Here is a 27,103-nt window from a genome sequence, read left to right as displayed (position 1 = left end):
TGATGAAACAGTGGAGAAAAGACATCAGGCATGGCTATTACATCAGTCCCAAAAGACAGAAATATCCTATCAAAAGCTAGTAAAACAGAGAAAAGAAACTACCCAAGTCTTAAGAAGAATAAAAAGACAACATCATAAGGACACCCTGCAGTTAATTGAAGAACAGTTCAGTAAAACTAAATCAAGGGACTACTACAAAACCTTCAGAAAGCAGCTCCAAAAATATGAACCCCCGACCCTACTGATGAAGGATGAAGATGGTAAGCTGGCCCATAACAATAAAGACAATGCAGAAATTCTGGCTAAACATTTCAACAAGCTTTTAAATTGTGAGGAACCTACAGAACTCCTTCATTTGGACACCAACACCCCGATAAAAACATCACCAGAAAACATCAATCCCCCCACAATAAAGGAAGTCTACCAAGCTCTGAATAAATTAAAAAACTACAAAGCGCCAGGAGAAGATCAGACCTTTGCGGAAATCTGGAAATATGCAGGAACCTCAGCAAAAGTTGCCCTCCATCAACAACTTGTCTCTATCTGGATTAAAGAAGAACTACCAGAACACTGGACAACAGCCCTCATTCATCCTCTGCACAAAAAAGGGGACAAAACCGACCCTAATAACTACAGGGGAATCTCTCTCCTAGACATAACATACAAAATATTTTCAATAATCATCCTTAATAGGATAAGTTTACAACTTGAGAAAGAACTAGGAGAATATCAAGGAGGTTTCAGACCCTGGAGGAGCTGTCCTGATCAGATCATGAGTCTTAAGTTGATAATGGACTATAACAGGAGAAGAAACAGAGATATGGTGATAACATTTGTAGATTTCAAGAAAGCTTATGATTGCATCCATAGAGAATCTCTGTTTAAAATTTTAAGACACCTTGGACTACACCCCAAATTAATAAACATGATAAAATTGACTCTCACCAATACCAAGTCAAAAGTGAAGTTTAGGGGGGAAACATCAGAGACATTTGAAATTAAAACTGGACTACGGCAGGGAGATGGGCTCTCACCACTATTATTTAACTGTGCTCTAGAAATGGTAATGAGGGAATGGTTTAGAAAATGTCCCCCCAAAATAAAGATTGGCCGAAAAATCAAAACAAATTGCCTGGGTTTTGCTGACGATTTAGCATTACTAGCAGTGGACATAAAAGAAGCAAAAACCCAGATATCAGAACTTCAAAACATTGCAAATAAAATTGGCCTGAAAATATCATTTGAAAAAACAGAAATTATGCCCCAAAAACCAACACAGCTAAAAGAAGTCACCATAAATGGTAATAAAATCAAAATAGTAACTCAGTTTAAATATCTTGGAGAAGTAATAACACATAACTTAAATGAAAAAATCTCAATCCAAGTAAGAACAAATAGATTAGCTAAAGCACAAAAATTAACATGGGATATCTACAAAAAGAAATGTCTATCAATAAATACAAAAATAAAACACTACAACACAGTTATAAAACCGGAAGCTACATATGCAGCAGAAACACTCTTTTACCTGAATAAACAATCAAAGACTGACAGACTTCAGAAAATTGAAAGGAGGATTGGAAGAACCTGTATCAACAAAAAATATCAGAAAGATGGACAGTGGCGGTTAATACCTAACAAAGTCGTGTACAAAGAGCTAGAACCCATTACAGATACTATGCGTAAGAGGAGACTGGGATTCTTTGGACATATCATGAGGATGCAGGACTCGAGACTTCTGAAACAACTAGTACAACACAATCTCGTCTCAAAAAATACCACAACAGGATGTAAATGGATCAGAGAAGTAAGAGAGGATCTGAAGGAAATAGGCCTTAAAACAGAAGACACCAAAAATAAGATAAAATTGAATACAAAACTCAAGAATACAAACCTCCGCTTTACCCTTACACAAAACAAACCAACAACACGCACATTTTCAACTGAGGAAAGGGCACGAAGATCGGAGCGTCTGAAGAAGTACTGGGAGGACCGCAAAGCCCGAACAATCCCTTCAAAGAGACCTGAACGACGGACTGACTAAAGTGATCCTATGTGGTCATAAAAGAAGAAGAAGAAGAAGAAATATATATTTACCAGATATTATAATAGAAGTTGAATCATGGCTGAGAAATGATATAATGGATGCAGACATTTTCTCACGGAACTGGAGTGTGTTTGTTTAATGTTAACCTAGTCAATACTTACAATACCACATTTTGTGGTTAAATAATTATAAAAAATAGAAAGATCGTGAACATGTTTCGCCCTTCTTAATGGGCATCATCAGCACAATGGATAACCTTAAAGCAAATAATTACAATTAAGACTGTTTACAATTATTGGTCATATAAAACTGGAATGAGACGTGATGTTAAAAGTTATTTTCAATATCATGATTAAAAAGTTTGACGTGAATGTTACAAACACAAGTTAAAACTATCGTAGTACAATTTTACAGTATTGTCTAAAAAATATATATTTATATTGGTGAGAAGTTTTTTAATCGACATTCGTCTGAAATTGAAATGGATCCTCTTCTTTTTAACTTTTTGGTGAAAGTCAAGATTATTGTCGTGTTAACCACCAAGTAGATTTGAAGAATAAAATATGTATAAAACATATGTTCCTATTGTAGAAAACTATACAGTCACATCCATTATTTATACATACACGTTAAATGCGTTTTTATATTTCTTTGCAGTTTATCAACATTCTAACCATTGAGATTTACACAACAAATGGGAAGACTACTGTTATAGTGATAAATATTCTAACTAGTACATCGGAAAAATTTTCAACGTATATTCCATTTTAACGTATTCTCACCTGAATGTGTTTTAACCAATTTAACTCAAGAAGAAAAACCAAATGTTCATTCCTGGTCTAATTTTATGTTGGAAATGTTTGTACCTTTAAAAGTGGTAAGGAATGGTAAAGACCCACCTTATTATAATAGAGAAATAAAGATATTAAGAAGGAGATGCAGATTGGAAAGAAATAGAGTTAGAAATGGCTGTGGAAGTAAGGAGAAATTGAAGGAACTTACTAGGAAATTGAATCTAGCAAAGAAGGCAGCTAAGGATAACAAGATGGCAAGGATAATTGGCAGTCATACTGCCCCCTTTATACCTGGCATGCTCAGCTGGAGAGCGAGAGTCTCAAGGGTGGACCGTTCGCTGTCTGGCTTTGCTTATTTTTGAAGGCAGGGAAAGAGACAAGGACTAGCAACAATAATTCAAAAGATTCAAACAACAGGTTTTGACATTTATTAACACTAGCACTCAATAGCAGTTAACAAATTAACATTAAATAAGATGGTAATTCAAAATTAAATTCTTCTCAGCCAGTTCCCTTAGATACAGCAATAAATTCCTCCGTTCCCTTGGATGTCAAAATATGCTGCAAGTATACAGATTTATATTAGCCTACATCTGGCTCAACGAAACAGAAAAAAACAAATTTTGTATGGGAGGACCTCCTCTTAGTAATGCCGTAATTATTTACAAGTTGAAAACAAAACAAATCTCAATTAGCTATCTGACTCATAACTGGTCTTAAGCATTTAAATTATCAGATCCATTCATGTCAACATCCATTACTTCAAATGAAAATTTAAATTCTTTGAGTAACTGAAATAAGTTATGGCGTCAAGATTGTACAACAAAACAGTATTAATCACGTTGCTGTACTTGTGAATAATCTTACATCGTCTCATTTATCAAACGTGAGATCCATTGAACTGACAGTCTTACAGTCTCACCTTTGTTAAAGGCAGATCAAAAGTTCACTGTTTTGAACAAAGCAGTCAGTCCCACTCTCGTGTATGCTTTTCAGACCGCTGAAATTAGACAAGTACCGCTTAGCTTCCTGAAAACCGCCGACAAAATGGTAAAGAGCTCCCTAAAGGAAATTTTGCAATTACCCACGGATACACCCGATAGTTCTCTGTATTCTGATTTAAGATTCAAAGGCCTCGGACTTTTCAAAGCAACCTGGGAAGTACACCTGCAACAAATAAGCGCATGCAACGCTCTTCGCCGAGCCAGGAATAGCTACGTTTTAAAGATGCGTGATCTGACATCCGAAACGACGCATTGTCTACAGGCCCTCAACATCACAGATATTAACCGATTCTCCAATAACGGCAGTGACCTTCCAAATCCAAGAAAAATCCGCCAAGAACCTTTATTATTGTTGAACTGTTAAGAACTAAGAAGTCGTGAAATGGCAACTTGGTGCTCTTTGCCTCAGAAGGGGATTGGTGTAGAGTTGTATAAAGAGTACACACCGGCCAATAATTGGATTAGGCATCACCAGGGACTTTCTTGTAGCGAATGGCGAGAGGCAATCAAGATGACATCGAATGTTTCTGCAGTACGAACTATCCCGGGCAGAACTCAGGACGGAAACCTCTGTCGCAGATGCGTCAGAGAGAAAGAAACACTGGCTCACGCCCTGGGTTCTTGCCCCTACGGCGAAGTACTGAGAAACTCACGTCACCACAAGATAAGATCACTGATCGCAGAAGAACTCCGTAGCAAAAACTTCCGTGTATATGAAGAAGTCCACGGTTTGTCTACGACAGGGAGCACAAGACGAATTGACATAATTGCCTTTAAAGATAACGACACGAAAGGCTTCATTATCGATCCGACTATCCGATTCGAGCACCATGTCGGCCAGTCTACTGAAGTTCATCTTGAAAAGCAGAACATCTACGCGCCCACCATTCCGTTCTACAAAAATAAATACCAGCTGAATGAAGTAGAGATTATCGGCCTAATGATTGGTGCTCGTGGCACAATACCTGCCTTGTTCGTAGAATTCTGGAAAAAGTTCGACCTGCCCATCAACAGCATTGAAAGAATAGTTACCACCACCATACGTGGATCTGTACAAATCCTGAAATCTCACCTGTTCGGACCTCCATAATCTAAGAAATCCTTATTATCACTATATTTCTATGTGATAAAAACTTTCTCTATCCTGATATGCTTTACTTTGTCCATTGTGGCAACCCGTAATTGCGGGAAGTCGTTGATTCGTTCAATAAATATATATTACTCAAGGATGTCTCTATCAGACTTATTTCCATCAAATTGTACTCGTACAATAATTATATCCAAGAAACTTCCTTTAGCATTTGACTGAATAGCACTTCAAGTTAATCTTTAACGTCTGACGCCTTGAGAAAAATTTCACATTACAAGCTTTACAATAAGAGTGTACTTTGTCCAGATGCATGAAATAATCCCTCCTTATTCATTGTTGTCTGCAACTTTGAACTCATCTCAACTTAATTTTAAAATAAAATTTACTAAATGTTTAACTTTCGAAAAGTCAGTTCAGCTCAAACAACGGTGCTGATAACCTGGATCCACATGATAAACACGTGGCCGGTTCAAAACCGCATTTCAAAAAAAATATCACAAGTCACTGAAATTGCTACAGCACACACACAGCATTCACACAAAGACACACGAGATTTTTTTTGCTAGTTGCTTTACATCGCACCGACACAGATAGGTCCTATGGTGACGATGGGACAGGAAAGGGCTAGGAGTGGGAATGAAGCGGCCGTGGCCTTAATTAAGGTACAGCCCCAGCATTTGCCTGGAGTGAAAATGGGAAACCACGGAAAACCATTTTCAGGGCTGCCAACAGTGGGGTTCGAACCTACTATCTCCTGGATACTGGCTGCACTTAAGTGACTGCAGCTATCGATCTCGGTACGAGAATTATTTACATTATTTACAACGAATTCTAGATTTTGAATTTTATATTTTGATTTTTATCCGAGGCCCATGAAATATCACGATGACGGTATCGGTTAAAGAAAAAATATCCATTTACGACTCTCAGAAAAGTGATGAAATCTGAGTGATCACTTAGTCAAAGATGATGAAATTTCACAATGTTGGTCATAACAACATCAGCGGTTGATATCTGGAAGAATTGTCGTCTACAGATACGCACATAGTACAGGTCAAACATTAGCAATCGCATTCATGGTTCATGAGTCTCGACATTATTATTACTTAACTCTACATTATCAATGAACACGTGCTCCTTATTTGAAGAAATTACGTTTTTCCACACGTATTCTTCAAATAAAACTCAATAAATAAATCCAATAATACAATGAACACAGTAAACAATCCGTCAGGATTCTGCCATTTTCCAGGCTCATATTCATCATAATTGAGCACACACTACCATCTCACAACAAGATCAAGCAAAGTTTAAACTCATGACCCTTACTCATTCATTTAACCCGAGATGGAATTTTTATTATTATTAGATGTGCTAGATATTAAATTTATGTAAGCCAGAGCTCGATAATAAGCCAGATGACACTAACACGTGTTAAACCCAACAAGAAAATTTACATTGAAATCCGGCGTAACCAACATGCCGTTAATCTGTCCCACATGACTTCCACATTGAAAATATTTTCAAAAGTAAATTATTTATCGATGAGGACAGTGATTTTTTTAAATAGCACTAGACTACTAAATGGGACATTTGCAGTAATCGTAGAAGACACGCGCACATCCTAGCTACTCTAATAGAATCCAATACTCACTCACACACAACGTGACAACACTACAATTTCCCATGTGAAAGAAGGATGAAAATAGCAACTAGTACTGCAAATCTAGAAGATATACTACCACTAATGAATAAGTAAGCATTATTTGTACAAAGATGAACAGATAAAACATTAGAAAAAGATACTTAAATGTATGATGAAACTGGATCTCTGCCGATCTGGAATTACTGGATCACATGTTGTTGGTTATCTGCTTCCGTCGTTATCTTCCCTTGTTAGATGTCGCCTACATTTTAGTACACCATCACAGCAGTGAAGTCCAATGCAGAAATACTGTAGGTCTCCTCTTCAGATCGTTGAAACTTCTTGACGAACTCCAATATCCATGTGGCGATCCTCTTCTATCTTCTAGTACGATGAAGGCTGAAACTGAACAAGTTTTTAGAAGATATTCTACACACAATTTCTTCGAGTTTAGAGATGAATAACACTTAACGTAACCTGCGAAAATCTGCCAGACTCGTTGACTAATGTACTATAAGAAAGTAGTTGATTTGTACTGCCTTCGAGTAGGAATATTGCCAAGTCCAATGACAAAGTATCTGCATCATAAAATTCCTGAAGAATGCAAGTACGAGCCAGTAGAACACATACGTAGAGCATGAATAATTAAGAATAAGAGAGCGTTTCTTCTGAAAACTTAAGTTTTTAAGCATTTCTCAAGGAGGGTGTGTCTCCACATTGACTCGTAATTGGCCGTCGTCTTACACATGATAGGTCATTACAATACTTGAAAGTACTCTCACTCAAAGATTCTGGCATGCGTACTTCACCTTGCTGTGGCCTTGGACGTTCCCAGTAGGTCATGTGACACAGCTGACTGGTCGATTGAAAATCAATACTTTACTCTCTGCTGATGAGAACCGGTTCCGTACATGCGGACACGTCTCTATAACCCAGGACTGGAAATATATCACCCGTACTAATGAAATAATAGCTTTTCACTTGAATACAGAATGAAATACTTATTGTAGGCCAAATTTGAAAGAGACAATACAAATATTAGTGAAAAATGGAAGGGTATGTATAGGTATTTTAAGGAAGAAACAGGTTCCAAGGACATCATTCCAGGAATAATTAATGAACAAGGAGAGCATGTATGTGAGGATCTTCAAACGGCAGCAGTATTCAGTCAGCAGTATGTAAAGATTGTCGGTTACAAGGAAAATGTCCAGATAGAGGAGGTGACTAATGCTAAAGAAGTATTAAAATTTACATATGATAACATTGATATTTACAATAAGATGCAAAATTTGAAAACTAGAAAAGTGGCTGGAATTGATAAGATTTCTGGGGATATACTAAAGATAATTGGTTGGGATATAGTACCATATCTGAAATAGTTATTTGATTATTGTTTGGTTGAAGGAGCTATACTAAATGAATGGAGAGTTGCTAGAGTAGCCCCTGTGTATAAAGGAAAGGGTGATAGACATAAAGCTGAAAATTACAGGCCAGTAAGTTTAACATGCGTTGCATGTAAGCTTTGGGGAGGCATTCTTTCTGATTACATTAGACATGTTTGCGATATTAATAACTGGTTCGATAGAAGAAAATTTGGTTTTAGAAAAGGTTATTCCAGCAAGATATAACATATACTTTGGATTCTGGAGGTCAAATGGACTGTATTGCGATTGACCTGCCTAAAGCATTTGATAGGGTGGATCATGGGAGGCTATTGGCAAAAATGAGTGCAATTGGACTAGACAAAAGAGAGAGTGAATGGGTTGCTATATTTCTAGAAAATAGTTCTCAGAGAATTTGAGTAGGCATTTCCTAATTACAATAGGTTATTACTGTTCCATGGTTTTTTGTGGATCACAGAGGTGAAGGAAGGTGACGGGATGATTGGGTCTAACTACAATGTCAAGAATGAATTTAAAACTTAAACTGAAGTTTATATTTTCAAAAATTTTAAACTTAAGAATTTTTACAGGTACAAGTAAAGGAGTGCAACAAGGCAGTACCCTTTCACCCTTACTTTTTATCACTGTCATGGATGAAGTCATGAAAGAAATTAAGCAGAACAATATGGACATCAATGCATTTGCATTTGCTGATGTAGTAATTTGGGGAAATACAGAGAAGGAAGTCCAAGAGAGGCTGAACACCTGGAATAAACATTTGAAAGCACACAGATTAACAATAAATAAATTGAAAACTGTTACTATGTCTGTCAACAGGCAGAAGAAGAAAGGAAAAATAATGCTGGAAGGTACACAGCTGGAAACAGTAGACCAATATAAATATCTTGGGTGCATCATTTCAAGCGATAACAAAATACAGCATGAGATTAACAACCGCATTAAAAAATCAGCTCAGTTTTACCATCAAGTTCGGAACCTCCTCTGGAACGAACAAGTTCCCTTAAGATCAGGTCAGATTCTATTCCAATCATACTTCACCCCCATAATAACATATGGCCTAGAAACCTGTACAACAACCCAACAAGTGGATAGGAAACTACAAGCCGCAGAAATGAAGTTCCTACGAACTATGGTACAGAAGACAAAAAGGGACAGGGTAAGGAATGAAAGAATAAGGGAGGAAGCTGGTGTGTACCCATCCCTAAATGAAAAAGTGACGAGGGCCCGTTTCAAATGTTTTGGCCATGTCAAACGAATGGATGATAGAAGGACAGCAAAACAATGGCTACACACAGTTGTGGCCGGAAAACGACCGGTAGGAAGGCCTAGGAAGAGATGGCTGGACCAAGTGAAAGAGGACATAGGAACAAGAGGAGTCAGCTGGGATGTCGTCTTGAGAGAAGAGTGGTACATGAACAGACAGAAATGGAGAGTGCTCGTAAACCACACCCGGGCAACTGGAGTGGAAAACTGATGATGATGATGATGCCAAGTAGCAATCATTAAACAAGTCTAGGAAGGACAAGATTAGTGGTTTTAATAGATCATGGGCTTCAAGCCCTCGCTTTACTTTTACTGAGCTCCTAGCTCAGATTTACAAAAGAGCACAAATTTGTGCAAGGGCAGAAATCCCGTAATACATGGAGCCATTGCTCCCTAAATTACAATATCAGGCCTCCCAGAGGCACCTTTACAACACTTGAAAAAGAGCTAACGTGCTCTCAGTTTTCCAAGCCTACTCAAGGCAACATAGCATGAAATTCTAATAATCTCTGAAAATATTGCCAACCCAAAAATAAATGAACATCAATCAGTAAAAAAATCTTACGAATACAAAACTTCTTTGAATTATAACTTCTTATACCTCGCACCAGGGTGCATGAACATAGATTTTAGTGGTGTCCTCTGTGGAAGAATGTCCAAACTTCTTGATGGATAGTAAACAAAACTAATAGAAATACCTCCCACGCTGGTATCTTCATCTTGTCGCGATGTGGGAGCTTGCGTGCCTAAGTGATCCTGAGAGCTATGCCGGCGGGAGCATAAGCTCCTGGTAGGGCCACCCAAGCCGGACATGTCAAAGGTGATAGGCCAGACTAAGAGGGATACCCTGGTCCTCCAGGTTGGGGGTTGATCATGGGGCTAACAACCCTATATCGGAAAAACAACTCGTTACGAAACTCACAGACAAGAATAGCCGGACTGATGATAATGGTAAACGACCCACGCGAGGAAATGGAAGATGCAAACGGAAATATGATATGTGAGGATTTAAGAAAGATGGGAATAAGAAGATGGAGGAGGCGTGCAGAAGATCGTGAAGATTGGGCTACAATCGTCAGAGAGGCCAAGGCCCTACAAGGGCTGTAGCGCCGAGGAGTAAGTAAGTAAGTAATAGAAATACAGTCAGTTCAGGAAACTTCACAATAACAAAATTATATCATATTTTAGTGGTGACATCTTCTGAGTTGGTGTAGTTTCAATTTCATGGTTTCACCAATAGAGGAGTTCTTTAGGCGCTGATTTTGAATGCACGGAGTAGAGGTTTACCTCCTGGTACAATTACTAAGCACAAATAGTAATGAAAATTGCAATTAGGCCTTAAGTTTGAAATTCGCTAGAACTACTCAAGGATTACCAACAAAGTTAAATGTGTAGACAGAAGATTATTATTAGTACTACTTTATCGTAATAGAAATGAAACCTTGCATTTGGTTAAATGTGAAAGTCTTGAAAGGGTTACCGTACACAAAGAAAATCGCAAATATAACAGGCAAGATACTATCTAATATACCGTATCTTCACTACAATTCTCAACTGAAATGTGGTTATGTGATTATTACAGCTGGTGGATTACTATTATTTTCCTTACTCCACAGGACGGAGAATAATTGCTGGAAAATACGAGGTTGTCTACAATAATTTCTCAAAAATATTTCTGTCAAAATTACTCCTACTACTCCAGGGACTTGAATTGCAATTATTGGGATATAGGTACTGTATTATTATTAGCTAATCGCTCATAAATACTGAAAGATCGAGGGTGCAAAATATAAATTACGGATACTTTACCTACCTACTCAGAACTACAAATGATCAGAATACAAGATCAGCTGATTTTTCATTTTTTCATTTTCACTTGACTACACTACACCCCAAGGTAGGTAGAGTATATTAGGTAGGCCATTCCCGCTCACAGTGCTCTCATTGGTTGATCGCGCTTGACGTAGCCGGGAGGGCTAGAAGCGCGCGCCTACATTGCCTGCATGCAGCATAAACCTCGATAATTAGGTAAAATAAGTTCAATTTCTTATAAATAATTAAAAGGTTGGCATTATTATAATAAAGTTGTACTTTACATACCACCTGCAATCACTGATATAATACTATTGATAGAAAAATAGAAGAAACTCTGAGTAAGTACATCTTAAAAGCCGGCTGTAAGAACAATGCATACATAGAAACACTGGAATAGTTATAGGTTTAATTGTATTTAAAACTCACGTTTTGATGACTTAGGAAGTTGTTGAAGAAGCTGAAGCTGCCCGCAGTCGACTCTTTTTCGCTGAATACTTCTTCATAGCATTTATATGATGTTTTTTGGTGAGGTGACGTATTCTAATAAAAGTCCTAGTTCTAACGTACAGTGATATAATATTCTCGTCAAGTTCTGGAAATTTTGATTTATTTATAGATATCAAAGTCTGCATTACTCTTTCAAATTTAGAAATATAAATCCCTTGAAAAACTGCCAAACAGTACCTCAAAGTGGATAAATTTTTTATACCATTCTTCGGTTGGATGAGTAAGGCTTCCTTTTGAAATGATTGATAACCAGTCATGAGGCACTTCCTGTGGCAAGGCAAACATTTCAGTTTTATCACCCAAGCTGTCATCGACAGAGCGACATTTGAATGCCAAGTAGCCTGCAAGGTATTTAATTGCATTCTGGTTTACGTCTTCAGTTTCGAAGTCCTGGCTCAAGTCTTCCATCCTTAACAACTCCGACGTTTCTTCCTGTTCATCTACGGTTACAGGTGTTAACGGCCCCTCAAAAATATCTATACATAGTTCATTACTTACGAAGCTCAAGAAATCTTCCTGATTATCAGCATCAGGATGAAAAATACCCGTCTCACTCGGCGATGAATTATTTTCAGCTTCCACTGACACACTACAGGAGAGAGGGATTTCATTACTCCCTGTGAGTAATAGAAGTCGAATTTTGTTACGAACTTCAAAAGGCGACAGATTGCTATAAAAAAAATCCTAGGCCACGGGCACGTGAAAAAAAATTCTTTAAGCAGTCTTGGTTTAACCTGGCAGTTAAAATATATGACATATTTGCATGTTTCGTGTCTTCAAAAAGTCCTAAGAGAGAGTTTATAGATATTATGAACCCCTTCTGAAACGGAAGTAAAGTTCTCCGTTTACCAAATCTCACTTGTGTAATCACCTCCAGAAAGCTCTTCAGAGTTTTCCTGGCTCCTTAAGTTTAAGCCGTATCCACTCCTAAGGGGAGTCTTTTCATCTTTAGGCGCTCTGGAGTTCAACACGTCGGAGGTGTCATTCACTAGCTCGATGAAGTTGCTTTCAGCGTCCTTGTTTAAAGTATACCGCACTGCCAGAGCTGTGCGCCTGGAAAATAACTGCGCAGCCATTCTCACATTCTGACGAGATCTGCCTGTTACACTCAGACGAGCTTCATTAATATGATGTGTAGTTGATAGGTCCCCTGTTTGAGTTTGTAATAGGTGTTCTGTTGTCTTCTTCTGAAATTCTGAACCATCAGCTAACGTCAAACCTTCGTCTAAAAAGTGGTTTCTCAATAATTTCAAGAGATGGGGTACATCACAGAACACCCACACCTTCCTTTTATCATCCACTGGATTGGTAAAAAAAAAAAAAAAAAAGCCCTTGTCCTTGTGTACGTTTAGTTCCTTCCATACTTTGGCATTTTTCCCCCCCATGTCTCAAGTTACTGCGACAATATGAATGTCACAAGCCTCAAGTTTACTAATCATGTTTCTTAACAACTCTGACGGCATTGTTACATCGAAATCGTAAAAAATGGGGTGCTTCCATGCAGCAAAGAGCCCTCGAACCATCGCTACCCGGACGTTGCCGTGAGGCCCTAGTATGCGGGCATCGGATGAATCGTATGAAATGCGTTTGTCTATATTCATTTCATCAAAAGTCAAAACCGCGATCTTTTCAGACTCCTTGTAATTTACTGCGCTGGCTTTCAACAGATATAGCACCTCTGTTAAAATTCCGGGCCTACATTTAAAGCGCCGAATCCATTTTTGTACGGTTGACCGACATGGTAAAGGAATGTTCCGGTTCCTCAAATAATCATATGCTTTTCTGGAAAGCGATCTCAAAGACAAAGCATTTGTTACGTCCTCCGAGGACCATTTCACTCCGTTATTGCCTTTCAAGAGACATCGAATCTGCCCTGGCGTAAAACATTTGAACAGAATCTAAACTACTTCCTCTCTGTGTGCAATCTTCTTCGCTTTCGGCGGAGACTGTTGTCTTTTTGAGACTAGATACCTAGGTCCCTTGAGCTTCTTTAGAGCAGCCTCCCTTCGTCTTAAAATCGCGTTTTCCTTTTCCAAAATCTCCACCCGCTTACGGAGTTTTAAGCTCTCCTCATTTTGAAGCGATTCAGTGCTAGTCGCCTGGTCAACTTTCCTTTTCTTTGGTGACAAAGTCTCTAATGTTGACCGCGCCCGCTTCTTCACGCTCCTAAATTCATGACGCAAATCTCTATCACTGGAAATCTGTAAAATGAAGATAAAACTTTATGAGCGATCACGTTTTAAACATACATAAAATCGAAACTACGATCGTTAATAAAATAAGCCTAACTTCGTTCGAAGTATATGAATAGTTGTAAGTTAATATACTGTCATAACTCGGTGTTCTCACATAAAATGTTCTGCTGGCAAACAACAGAACAAAGTAAAAAAGATTCAAAAAATTGTTCTAGTACTAGGAATCGAACCGAAGCCTTCTAAACAAAAGCCAACTACCCTAGCCAGTATACAATACCGTTGCACGACAGAATTAGTTTATTCATACTTCCACGTAGCTGGTCAAATTTATTACGATTTATTAAATATTGTATTTATTAAATATTAAATATTGTATGAAAAGTAGTAGACAGATAGGCCTACCTGCTCTGCTGTTTCGCTGGAAATGGGTGGTTGAACACAAAGCTTTATCGCCATGCCAATTTTCAATGGACGTAGACGGAACAGCATCTGCCCGCAAGATTGTCCTCTGCAGTAATCCCAGTAGTTCATTTCTCAAATCTCGTTCATAATCCTCTTGACGAAAATGTATGAACATAGTCTGGCATTATCAGGATTAAATTTGTCACTTCGCTTACAGCGCAACACCCACACTCGCCTAATCTCCTCACATTTTGGAAATCTGTGGTACAAGACATCAGTTGTTTTCGATCCCCAATTAGAACATTGTGCCATAGTACAATGGACTTTATATTTAGAAACCTTACTCATCTTTAACACAACAATCAACACAACACAGAAAATGTTACAAGACTGCGTACTGCAAAATAGATCTATACTGAAAGCGAGTTCCTCATCGTTCACCGCAACAGCTGCCGACTGGAGACCTCCACGTGACGTCAGCATGAGGCGATGCTACGCTGGAAGCAAAGCGCAGGAGTCGGGAATGAGCCCCCCTGACTACACCCTTTGTTCATGACTCTAGCCAACAATGCAATATTTGAATATGAAGAGTGACAATAATCAATAACAATACAATGACTGTTAGCTATTTCACCAGTGAAATTCTGTTTATTCTGTTGAAATCCCTTCTTTAAACAAAATTTACAACAGTATCGTGTTATTTAAAGTTGTTACCTTCGTGATAGGTGGGACAGTTGAACTGCTTTTTGAAATACCCTCTCAATTGCCTGCACTAATATAACCACTACCGAAGTCATGACTATTTTTAATATCCCGTCTTTGTAAGTATTTTATCAACAAACCTACTGATATTTTCATAATATTTTTAAAAAGAAAGATATTTTTTTTCACGCAGTCCTAAATTACAGCTTGTAATGTAGCGAACGCCTACGGAACTACTCAGTGTAAAAATTGTAAATAAATACCACTAATCTCAGTTACTACAAACAAACACTAAACACCAATATTTTCTGGAACTAAATGTATCTCTCACACACAAACACACACACACACACACACACACACACACACACACACACAATTTACTAAATTTCTATAACTATTAACTACTTTATCACTAAGATAATACAGAGCTCTTGTAACAGCCAACCACTCGCTTGTATCAGTTTTGGTTGAGAGCTATGCTGGAACATACACACATACATCCATTATCTCAGTCATTTTGGAAATTTTGTTTTTCACCTTTTCTCATTCCCTAAACAAAAGGAGGTTGAACGTGGACTCCTAAAAAATCTGGAGTGTCACTATTCATCTCAGTAACCCTGAAAACTGTGGATTCGACACTATTTTCAGTTACTTTTATACCTCACTCCCCCGTCGCCCCCCACCCCAAAGGGGGCTGTACTTGGACTTTAAAAACTGGAGTGTCACTATTCATCTCAGTGACCCCAAAAATGATGGATTCGACACTATTTACAATTATTTTTTTATCTCAATCTCCCCTCACCCCCACCCCTAAGGGATAAGAAATTTGGGGAGTCACTATTAATCTCATCGACCCAGAAAACTATGGATTTAACACTATTTTTGATCATTTTTATGTCTCAATTCCCCTCGCCCTCCACCACAAAGGGGGCTGAACTTGGATTTATAAAAATCTGGAGTGTCACTACTCATCTCAACGACCCCGAAAAGTATGAATTAAACACTGTTTTCAATTATTTTTATATATCACACACCCCTCGCCCTGCACCCCAAAGGGGTGAACTTTTTTAAAATCTGGAGTGTCACTATTCATCTCAGCAACCCCGAAAAGTATGGATTCGACACTATTTTAGATTATTTTTATATATCTCGCCCCCCGCCCCTTATTGTGCTTGGCATGTCTTACCACCACGCAGTTTGTCTCCTGATACTAAGTCAGAAGTGTACCAAGTTTGGTTGAACTCGCTCCAGTGGTTTAGAAGGAGATGTGGTACCAGCCCGCATATATATATACACACACACATTATGCAGAGGTAGGCCATGACTTAAGATCAAGTGTAGTGTAGTTTCTGTGCTTCTTATCTCCATCTATACATTAGAACTATGCTTCGTTTATTGTTTTTAGGCAGTATTTTTGACACTGCATTAAGTGTTTAGTGTGTGTTAGTGTTATCTAGAGAGTTTTTGATCGTTTATCACCTATTTTAGGCATAAATATTTCTTACTGTCGTGCCCTAAGTATCAGCCATATTGTTTTTTAGTGCATTCGATCCATAGATAACACTATGAAGAGAGAAACTTGATATACTGGTATAGGTTTACATTCTTTGCCTTAAGTTTCAGCCATTTTGATTGACTTGCCACCAATACCACGATAGTCATGGAGAAGATAGACGCTATGTATGGCCTCCCCGATATTCCTAAGATTCAGAGTCTACACTTCTGATTGCGGGGACAACGTTGCTCAACGTCCGTACGCGTGTCCTCCGGGTGGTGCTAACTGAGCAACAACACTGGTTGTCCTGGCATACAATGGGTGTAAATTATATTAGAGATACCAATCTGACATTTTGACTTAATGTGTTCAGGCGTGAAAATAATTTTAAAATACTTTTATTGTGATGTGATTGTAAACCATACGATAAATAATATATATATATATATTATTTAGATATAGACTTGCCTTTGCTCGTTGGGAATCCCCATTTGCTCTTTGTTAGGAGTGGATGATAACTTGTGTCATTCTACTGTTGATATTCTACTTCTATTACACAGCTACATTCTCCAAACTGGGCAGACCTATCGAAGTTGGTCCTAAAAGTACATCTTGATCACGGCATATTGGATTGCTGTTTCCAAATAACAGGCACGGTCATGAACCTCTTAGCAAGAAAGATACTTTATAAAACATGGCGGCGTGTTCCCATCCTCATATATACAGCATTTCTTACTGGACTATCATAATATAGCGTAAACTGCTGTTGCCTAGCGACAGTCTGTCCATCAAGTCAATCCAATCTTTGTGCGGCTTTGCAGTTAAATTAACTATATAAAATTACTCATCATAAAGAACTACCTATTGGGTTTCAATTAAACCACTTTCTAAACCCTTCCAGGAGTAATAAGAATAAATTGTGAAATTTTCAGCAAAAATGATCCAGTAGTTTTTGAGTCCATTTGAGACATACAAACAAACATTCATTTTTATACACTATGTGATCAAAAGTATCCGGACACCTGGCTGAACATGATGTACAAGTTCGTGGCGCCCTCAATCGGTAATGCTGGAATTCAATATGGTGTTGGCCCACCCTTAGCCTTGATGACAGCTTCCACTCTCACAGGCATACGTTCAATCAGGTGCTGGAAGGTTGCTTGGGGAATGGCAGCCCATTCTTCACGGAGCACTGCACTGAGGAGAGGTAGCGATGTCGGTCAGTGAGGCCTGGCACGAAGTCGGTGTTCCAAAACATCCCAAAGGTGTTCTCTAGGATTCAGGTCGGGACTCTGTGCAGGCCAGTCCATTACAGGGATGTTATTGTCGTATAACCACTCCGCCACAGGCCATGCATTATGAACAGGTGCTCGATCGTGTTGAAAGTTGCAGTCGCCATCCCCGAAGTGCTCTTCAACAGTGGGATGCAAGAAGGTGCTTAAAACATCAAAGTAGGCCTGTGCTGTGATAGTGCCACGCAAAACAACAAGGAGTGCAAGCCCCCTCCAAGAAAAGCTCGACCACACCATAACATCACCGCCTCCGATTTTTACTGTTGGCACTACACAGGCTGGCAGATGACGTTCACCGGGCATTCGCCATATCCACACCCTACCATCGGATCGCCATATTGTGTACCACTATTTGTCACTCCACACAACATTTTTCCACTGTTCAATCGTCCAGTGTTTACGCTCCTTACACCAAGCGAGGCGTCGTTGGGCATTGACCTGTGTGATGTGTGGCTTATGGGCAGCCGCTCGACCATGAAATCCAAGTTTTACTCACCTCCCACCGAACTGTCATAGTACTTGGAGTAGATCCTGATGCACTTTGGAATTCCTGTTTGATGGCCTTGGATAGATACCTGCCTATTACACTTAACGACCCTCTTCTACTGTTGGCGGCCTCTGTCAGTCAACAGACGAGGTCGGCCTGTACACTTTCGTGCTGTACGTGCCCCTTCACATTTCCACTTCACTATCACATCAGAAACAGTGGACCTAGGGATGTTTAGGAGTGTGGAAATCTCGCATACAGACTTCTGACACAAGTGACACCCAATCACCTGACCACGTTCGAAGTCCATGAGTTCCGCGGAATGCCCCATTCTGCTCTCTCATGATGTCGAATGACTACTGAGGTCACTGCTATGGAGTACCTGGCAGTAGGTGGCAGCACAATGCACCTAAGATGAAAAATGTATGTTTTTGGGGGTGTCCGGATACTTTTTTTTTTGCCAGTTGTTTTACGTCGCACCAACACACATAGGTCTTATGGCGACGATGGGACAGGAAAGGGCTAGGAGTGGGAAGGAAGCGGCCGTGGCCTTAACCCATTGCGCTACAATGACGGCTACAGCCGTCAAGAGTTTCACGTTCATTAACATGCAATGACGAGTACAACCGTTCCCGTGTACTCAAGTCGGGAATACGTCTGTCTGACTACCGATTTCTTTCGACTGTGATGTTGTACTTTAGAATTACGTTCCTAAATAGTTCTAGTGTGTTTACATGCCAATGTTATTATCCGAAGGCTATTTCATCAATGTTTATTTTGCTTCTAAAGTTGGTCATCTTGTTCACGAAATGAATGCTAACACGGAGCAAGATGTCATGTAAACATCGCGAGGAGGAAGAGGAAAGAATTCTGCAATTTCCGCTTCAGAGTGGTGATGAAGATAACTCAGAATTATCTGATAGTAATTTTAGCAGTGATAGTGCGTCTGAGATATGTTACTCCGCTCGTGAAAGTGATAGTTAGGATGAAGATAACTTCGTACATAACCTCACCGCATCGAGGAACTAAAAATGCAGTTTGACCAGTAATTTTCTGAAAGGCAATGCGTGTGCAGTTGTTGGGGAGCTAAATACTGTAGTCAGGAGGCATCTGGGCGGTAATGCTACAGAATATGATGTTGTGAGTCCAGTTCCTTACTGACACTTTCTGGGAGGGAATTTGCAAGGAAACCAATGCATATGCAAATAAAATTCTGGAAGATATCACCCTTCCTGATTATGCCACTATAGGAGTTCCATCTCAAGGTAACACACTAGCACACAGGGAAGGCACTGGAGTCATTTTCCTGAAATGACTGCTCCTACAGCAAGTAAATCAGCCACATCAAGGAGATGAAAAGTCTGTTTTGAGCGTGGAATCCGGAAGGAATCTTGCTTCGAGTGCAACAAATGCAAAGTTTCCCTCCACGTGGATGGATGTTTCAAGGTGTACCATACCTTAAAAGACTTAATTGTAGTAAGTTAAACTCTAACCCAAAATGTTGTTAGTTTGATGCAGTATGCTTTTTTAACCATTTTAGCATCCATAACATAAAATGTAGAAAAAATAATCGCGTTTCAAGGTACATTTCTCAAGGAAAATATTTGCATGGCAGTGGGTTAATTAAGGTACAGCCCCATCATTTGCCTAGTGTGAAAATGGGAAACCACGGAAAACCATTTTCAGGGCTGCTGACAGTGGGGTTCGAACCTACTATCTCCCGAATACTGGATACTGGCCGCACTTAAGCGACTACAACTATTGAGCTCGGTATCCGGATACTTTTGATCACATAGTGTATATATATATATATAGATTATAAGGAGACTGCAATTTAAGGCATTTGGTTCCTGATGTTAATGAGAAAAATGTCTGCTGCATAATATCTTAAAGCAACCAGAATAATTGCTTCTGTTGAAATAGCATTATTTCGTGCAGTTGAGGTTTTAAATGAATCCTTCTTTGATGCAAAATAATCCCTGCTGTTTGCTTATGAATTAAAAATCCATCAAAAAGCTCTGTTACATTTGATTTTGCAAGATTGAAAATTTTTGTTGGAATGCGTCTTCTTAATCTCACTTGCACATCAAAATTATTTCCTATTTAAACAAAGACTTCAATAAATTCTTCCATTTTTCTAATGTAAATACTGCAATACTGCTAGTCAAAACTAACCCTTCTACTAGGAAAATCACAGATAAGTTAAGATAATGTCATTTTAAACCTACAATATAGAAGGTTTGAATGAAGTTTCAACTTGATACAAAGTTTAAATCAATGTGGCGAAAATGGATGTGTAAACTCAGACTTCATCATCATCATCATCATCATCATCATCATCCTTTCCCTTTATCCAGCTGAAGCCGGGTAGGGGCAAATATGGTTCCTCTCCACTTTCTTCGGTCTTTCCACCACTCCTCCTCCAACACTGTGTCCCAGTCCAGGTTTCTTTCTATAATGCTGCGTTGGATGGTATCCTTCCATCTCAATCATGGTCGTCCACGGCCTCTCCTTCCTTGGATTTGCATTTCCATCACCTTTTTTTGGCATTCTTTCGTCGCTCATTCGCTTTATGTGCCCAAACCATCTTAGTCGGCTCTTCTCTATTCTATCATTCATTTTTTCCACTCCAATTTCTTACCAGATTTTCTCATTCCTTATTTTGTCTCTTCTACTCTTCTGTATCATACTCCTCAAGAACTTCATTTCGGCTGCCTGTATTCGACTCTCATCCTTCTTTGTCATTGTCCAAGTTTCTGCTCCGTAAGTTGTTATGGGTACGTAATACATCTTGTACATAGTATCCTTTGCTTCCATTGGCACATCTTTGTTCCATAACATGTTTCTTACACTATGATAGAAACAACTTCCAGCTTGAATCCTTTTACTAATCTCAGCATCCAGTCGAGCATTCTCCATTAATTCACTCCCCAGGTATTTAAACATTTCCACTACTTCCAGGGACTTGTCTGCAAGTCTAATCTGACCTTTCCCTTCTTTCTCCCCTCTAGTCATAACAAGAGTAAACTCAGACTTAAACCAGATTAAAATATACTAGTTTAAACTCATTTGGAGAAAATGGCTTGTATACTCTTATAATTCATTCATTCATTAATATGTTTGCTTGATTTTTTCTTTTTTTAAATTCCAGGTTATGTCATTAGTGAGCTTGAGTCATCTGTTGGCTGGGAAAGCTACACCAAGTCTCCGAAGTTCCCAGAAAGCTGTTCATATGTTTCCTGACATTCCTGAGAACTGGGTTGTGTTGATTGCATCATTCCTGCCTTGGTGCATGGCAAAACACTCAGTGAAAGATGTCTTGCATCTGAAGGACCTCATTGGACATGTGCGGAGAAAAATGGATCCTACGAAAGTAACACGGCAAATGGCAAAGTGGTTGAGCAGTCACGAGCGCAGAGTAGCCATCCTGGCTGAGGAGTTTTCAAAGCAACATTAGTTCACTCTAGTGAATTAATATGTAAATCAGAATTTGATGGAATGTTCACTTTTGTGTAGTTGAAGGTGGTCTACCAGTGTTGAATGATACTATATATGAATTTCCTTGTAAATATACTTCAATATTTTTCATATCAGTATTCGTATGATTTAGGATTCAGATTCTGATCCTTCGCTCTTTGTGATGTAATGTTCTTTGATAAACCTAGTTTGGTCATGTAAGAAATGTAACACACATATATATATATATTGTGAATTGTTATTACTATGACATGAGATTGTTCCTCTCTCTAATATTCTTCTACTCAATCATTTTATTAGTTTTTTCCTGAAACATAACCAAAGAATTAGGAATATGTCCAGTTTTGTGAGAAAAATACTTAGCATGAATTTACATTTTTTAAATGATATTCTAACAGAATTTTTTCAATTTTTTGTATGGTTTGGTTATCTTTAAAATAGTGATGAAATGATGAAGATCCAGGATACACCGTAGCAGTCTAGGAGTAGCGTGCCTTCCTCTCACCCAGAGGCCGTGGATTTGATTTTTACCTGGACCTGAGGGTTGATTTGAGGTCCACTCAGCCTGTGCGATTAGAAACGAGGAGCTATATGGCGGTGAGGTGGCGACCCCTGTCTAGGAAACCAAGAATAATGGCCGAGAGGATTCATCGCATTGATCCTGCGTCACCTTGTAATCTGCAGGCCTTGAGGCTGAGCAGCGGCCGCTTGATAGGCCAAGGCTCATTAGGCCTTGTAGCGTATTAGGGTTTGTGTGTTTTTGTCAGTTTCTGTAGCAGCTGAACCAAATGTATGTTATACATCTTCCTGTCTGCAAGTAGTCAAGAGACCTACCTCCTTGCCAGTCAGTGACTCTCTAATAAATTCAGTCAGTATGAAATCCTGCTGTTTTCTTAAACAGAAATATTGTATGGTTACTATATAAATGATAAATAAGGAAATTTTTAACCTTTGCTTGAAACAGTAATGTTTATGTTGCAGTATTTATTACACATTTTTATTATGAGGTTTTCTTCAACTTCAGAAATGTCAAACGTTCATAAACAATACCTACCTGAGTCATCGTCGTCATCACTGGCACGACAGCCCTCTTTGGGCCTGGCCTTCTGAAGAAGTTTTCCCCATTCTTTCCTGTTAAGTGCAGAGCTCTTCCAATTCTTGATTTCAGTTATCTTTACATCCTCTCTCACCCCTTCTTCCCACCTTAGCTTTGGTCTTCCAACTTTTCTGGTTCCTTCCGGCATTGCATTAAATATCGCCAATCCATCTCACTTCTTGAATAGCAAGAATATCTAATCGATTCTCGAGCTGATAGAGCAACTCTCTTAAGTTTCCAGCTTGGTAATAATAATAATAATAATAATAATAATAATAATAATAATAATAATAATAATAATAATAATAATAATAATAATAATAATCGTATGGCCTCAACTACTGTGTACAGACATTTAAATTTGATGCCATCTGGCTGTCTGCTTGTCAATTTTGACGTTTCGTTTTACTCTAGGCCCACTAGATAGCAGACCGAGTAAACCGAAACTCTCTTGGGCGTCTATGGGTGAGATTTAATGAATTTTGTCGGGTAAACACTAAATGTGTCACCACAGATCTTTTACATGCCATCATCGTATGACATGGAGTGTCGAATGGACTTTTTTCCTCCAACTTGGTAAAGAGTTAAAACATTCCACGGACATATTCTCAAGTACTTTAAACGTTTGTGAGGTCGTCATAAAGAGGTCAGGCTGGCTATTTCTTCAGATTTTTTAACAAGAGTTTTTTTTACAGATTATGTTGTCAGCCCAACGCCAACTCCCAGCAATCCTGGTGGGCTGATGTTTTCTTTCGGGGTTGTCTCCCCTTGTCTGGTGGGTCCCCATTTTGAAGTGTCAGGAACTTGTTTTTTCGCCCTTACATGACTTAGCCGTTATATACACAGTGTACCCGTTGCCCAGAAGCCACGGCGTGGATGTGCACACACGAGGGCTATGCCGAAAGGTTTTAGCAGAGTGTGAGAGAAAAAAATGTATTTGCGAAACAACAATTGCAACTTTTCAAAATACTCTCCATTAGCACATATACATTTTTTCATTCTCTGAAACCACTTAGAAAACATTTCAGTCCAAGCTTCTTTCGGGATGTCACTTAGTACGCTGCAATGGCCTCTTCATCTGACGAAAACCTCTGCCCACATTTTTCTTTGGTCTTAGACAACAGAAAGAAGTCGCATGGGGCCAGGTCACGTGAATAGGGGGGATGAGGTAACACTCGCACTTTTTCCCTTTCCAAAAGGTCCATTGTTCAGGCAGCCCTGTGTGCAGATGCATTGTCGTGATGCAGCAGAAGGTACCCACTCTTGCCACCATCTTCCTTCCGGAGCTCCGACTTCGTCGAACCTTTGTGAGTGATTCCTCCCCTGGAAAACACCACACAGAAGACTGTCTCTTCGTTTCAGGGTCATAATGGTAGACCCATGTTTCATCACCTGTGACGATATTGTAGGTGTCTTCAGACTGCCCTCCATTGAATTTTTCTAGCATAAATGACTTCAGTCCACTCTCTCCTCCTTTTAGCTTTCTGTCAGGGAATGTGGCACCCAACGGGCACGTCTCTTGGTAAGGCCTAAATAATCATGAACGATGGTCTGCGCTGCTCTTGACCTAATATTTCAAGTCCCTTCAATGTCACAAAATGTAAGATGTGGATCTGCTTTGATCATTTCTCTCACAGCATCAATGTTTTCGTGAGTCACAGCTGTTGCTGGGCGACCGGGACGAGGTTCATTTTCAATTGACGGCTGACCATTTGAAAACTTGCGAAAACAATTTCCAACTGTGGCTGTAAGGGGTAGCCTCACTAAAAACGCACAGCAAGGAAGAATGGCATTCTTTGGCACTTAATTTCTTTTTATAATCATAAAAAATCATTGCTCGAAAATCGCGGCGCGACAGATCCATCTTGCACCATGTCTGACTCAGCACTGCCTGTGATTTCTTCCCTCGCTGTGGGGGAACTACCGCTAGGAGGGGTTGCGCGCGCATGTTCCAAGGTCAAAAAACATCACTCTTTCAAATGAAAATAATCCCATTGCCTTCAGAATTACGGTTTACGTACTGCTAAAAACTTTCGGCATAACCTTCGTATCAGACTTGGTAGGAATAAATGACATTTCCTGTGTTTTATTAGTACACTTCCACCAGCAAGAAGTGAACCCACAGGACCACATACTACCCCTTCAACCCCCTCCTACCAGAGTACAAAATGAAAATTTAAAAAAAATGAATGAAGGGGGATTTGATCCTTTGCTACTCTGAGAACCCCGGTATATCTACCGGGCAGTTTTACGTATTATAATTCATAATAGGTGATAAATTTCATCTTTGGTTCCATATGGACTTAATTGTATATAACTGCAATTCCAGAAAAGGAATTTACTTATTTTTGGTCCACCTGATCAATACAGTCAGATATGAAGCACTTAAACTAAATGGTTTATACACACACACAACATCTAAAGGACTGACCTTGTGAAGGTCATCTTCAGCTTATAATGTTGGGAATAAGACATTCAGATTCTTAATATTACACACACATAGATTTCTCTTAAAAAGACATAAAGGTAATAGCTGTTGGGCCACTCAGATATGAAGTTTATACTGTACAGTAACATCTCACAGATGTGATTAGAAGTGGACCCGCTCTGTACTGTAAGACGGGCCTCGCTTACTGGCCTGCCTCTTGTACAATTTTTCCATTGTATATGGAAGCCTACATCAGGCTGTATGTACATAAAATTGCTGTAACATGTCACATAAGGTACGACTAAGAGGCTTTCAGTATGTAGCATGTTGCACATTTTCAAGAAAAAGTTAGTGCAGGTGATTCATCTGGTTTATATATTGCAGTAGTTAATTATTAATATTATATTATAAATTGCGCCCAGCTTGGCAATTTCTTTAAGATCCTGAGTATCTCTTGGAATGGTCATGCAGACCACAGTTTTTGTATCCCTGAACAATTTCTTTTTTTTTTTAAGTTCTACTCAACACTTCTCTATATCTCCCGTATCTGAGGACATGCATGAATGTAGTTGATTTTTAAAAATTTCTCATTTTTGAATGGCAGTGGGACATAGAGTATGGATTTTTTTCTTTTTTTGTGAAAGTAGCATATAAAATTTCTTGTTTTAGAATGCTACTTTCTCTACTTACAACCTGAAAAATGGAAACTGATTGCAACCCACAACCATAATAATGTAACAAAGATGGCAGTAATTTTGGTGAAGATAATGAATTTATTTAAAGCAAATAGCTTGTATTCTGTTTATAATGTAAATTTGTTTTCTTACTCTACTGTAATGTTTATCTCTTGCCAATTAACTATCTAATTTTGTATGTGTTAGAATAAACATACTAAATCACAGTTTGTTCTTGTTTCCCATGTAGTGTGTCATTTTCCATTAAAAATGTACAGTTTGCAGTGTATGTACACAAAAAATTAAGAACAAATGCTATGAAGAGATTGTACAGCTGACAGTTCTCTCTATCAAAAGCCAGAGAAATTTGGCTGGTTTAATCAATTTTAATATTGCCATCTTCCTTGATATTTCTCTTGTTTTAATGTACGCTTTGTCCTCAGGGACAGTCTCTGGATGGGGAAGTCAAAATAAATATTATTTATTTATTTATTTATTTATTTATTTATTTATTTATTTATTTATTTATTTATCATGAGGAGAAACTTATTTACATGACCAAAGGAGGACAGTTCAATGAACTCAGCTTGTAAAATTGGAAAATAAACATATAGAACAGACTAAAGGCTTTATTTTATACGAGATTTTGACTTTTAATCACATTTAAACACTTATCTTGTCTACAATGTCTATAATATCTGAAAAGAAGACAACATTTGACCATTTATACATTCACAGAGGCATAACAACTATAATTAGTCCTGACAAGTTATGGTCTTCTTTCTGGACATTGTGGGCATTTTCAGCATGTTGACATTTCAACTTCTGTGCAGGAGCTCGTCAAAACAAAATGATCTGAGTAGAGTGGGTGCCTGTACCTCTGTAGCAGTAAGAAGGCTAGGTGGTGGTGCTCGCATCGGCTTGTATCTCTCTCTCTCTCATATGGGTTTTATTAAGACTTGTGCAGTGGATAGTAATGGTTGCCAAATTCTGTTCATCAGTAGCTCCTCCTCTTTCTTATTAATGTTGTCACATTTCGTTATCTCAATAGCTTCTCAGTAGATGTGTACATTATCATGTGGAAGCCAGTACAGTGGAACCTCGATTATCTGTTCCCGGAATATGCATTCAAATTACGTGGTCCCACGAGCATCGTAATTAAATCACGTTGTAAAAGTCCTGCATTATCCGTTCCTCGAAGAAACGATTTCCCGGATCAACCGTCCAGAAATTCCAGTCCCATCAACGCTAAGTTCTCGATCAATCGTTTTTTAATAAACTGTA

General features: G+C 38.8%; 1 protein-coding gene across 2 annotated transcripts in view; it reads left to right on the top strand.

Moving 5' to 3' along the window:
* The window catches only part of LOC136873665 (tetratricopeptide repeat protein 37), a 311,142-nt gene extending 284,703 nt beyond the window's left edge, over positions 1-26,439 (top strand). For both annotated transcript variants that reach the window (XM_067146760.2, XM_068228003.1), the window contains one exon: positions 21,296-26,439. In XM_067146760.2, the coding sequence (XP_067002861.1) occupies positions 21,296-21,601 (306 nt within the window). In that variant the 3' untranslated portion in view covers positions 21,602-26,439. The remainder of the gene's footprint in view (positions 1-21,295) is intronic.
* The last annotated feature ends 664 nt before the right edge of the window (positions 26,440-27,103 follow it).

The sequence above is a fragment of the Anabrus simplex genome, chromosome 5, assembly GCF_040414725.1.
Source record: "Anabrus simplex isolate iqAnaSimp1 chromosome 5, ASM4041472v1, whole genome shotgun sequence".
NCBI classification, from domain to species: domain Eukaryota; kingdom Metazoa; phylum Arthropoda; class Insecta; order Orthoptera; family Tettigoniidae; genus Anabrus; species Anabrus simplex.
This window is presented reverse-complemented; position numbering and strand designations above follow the sequence as displayed.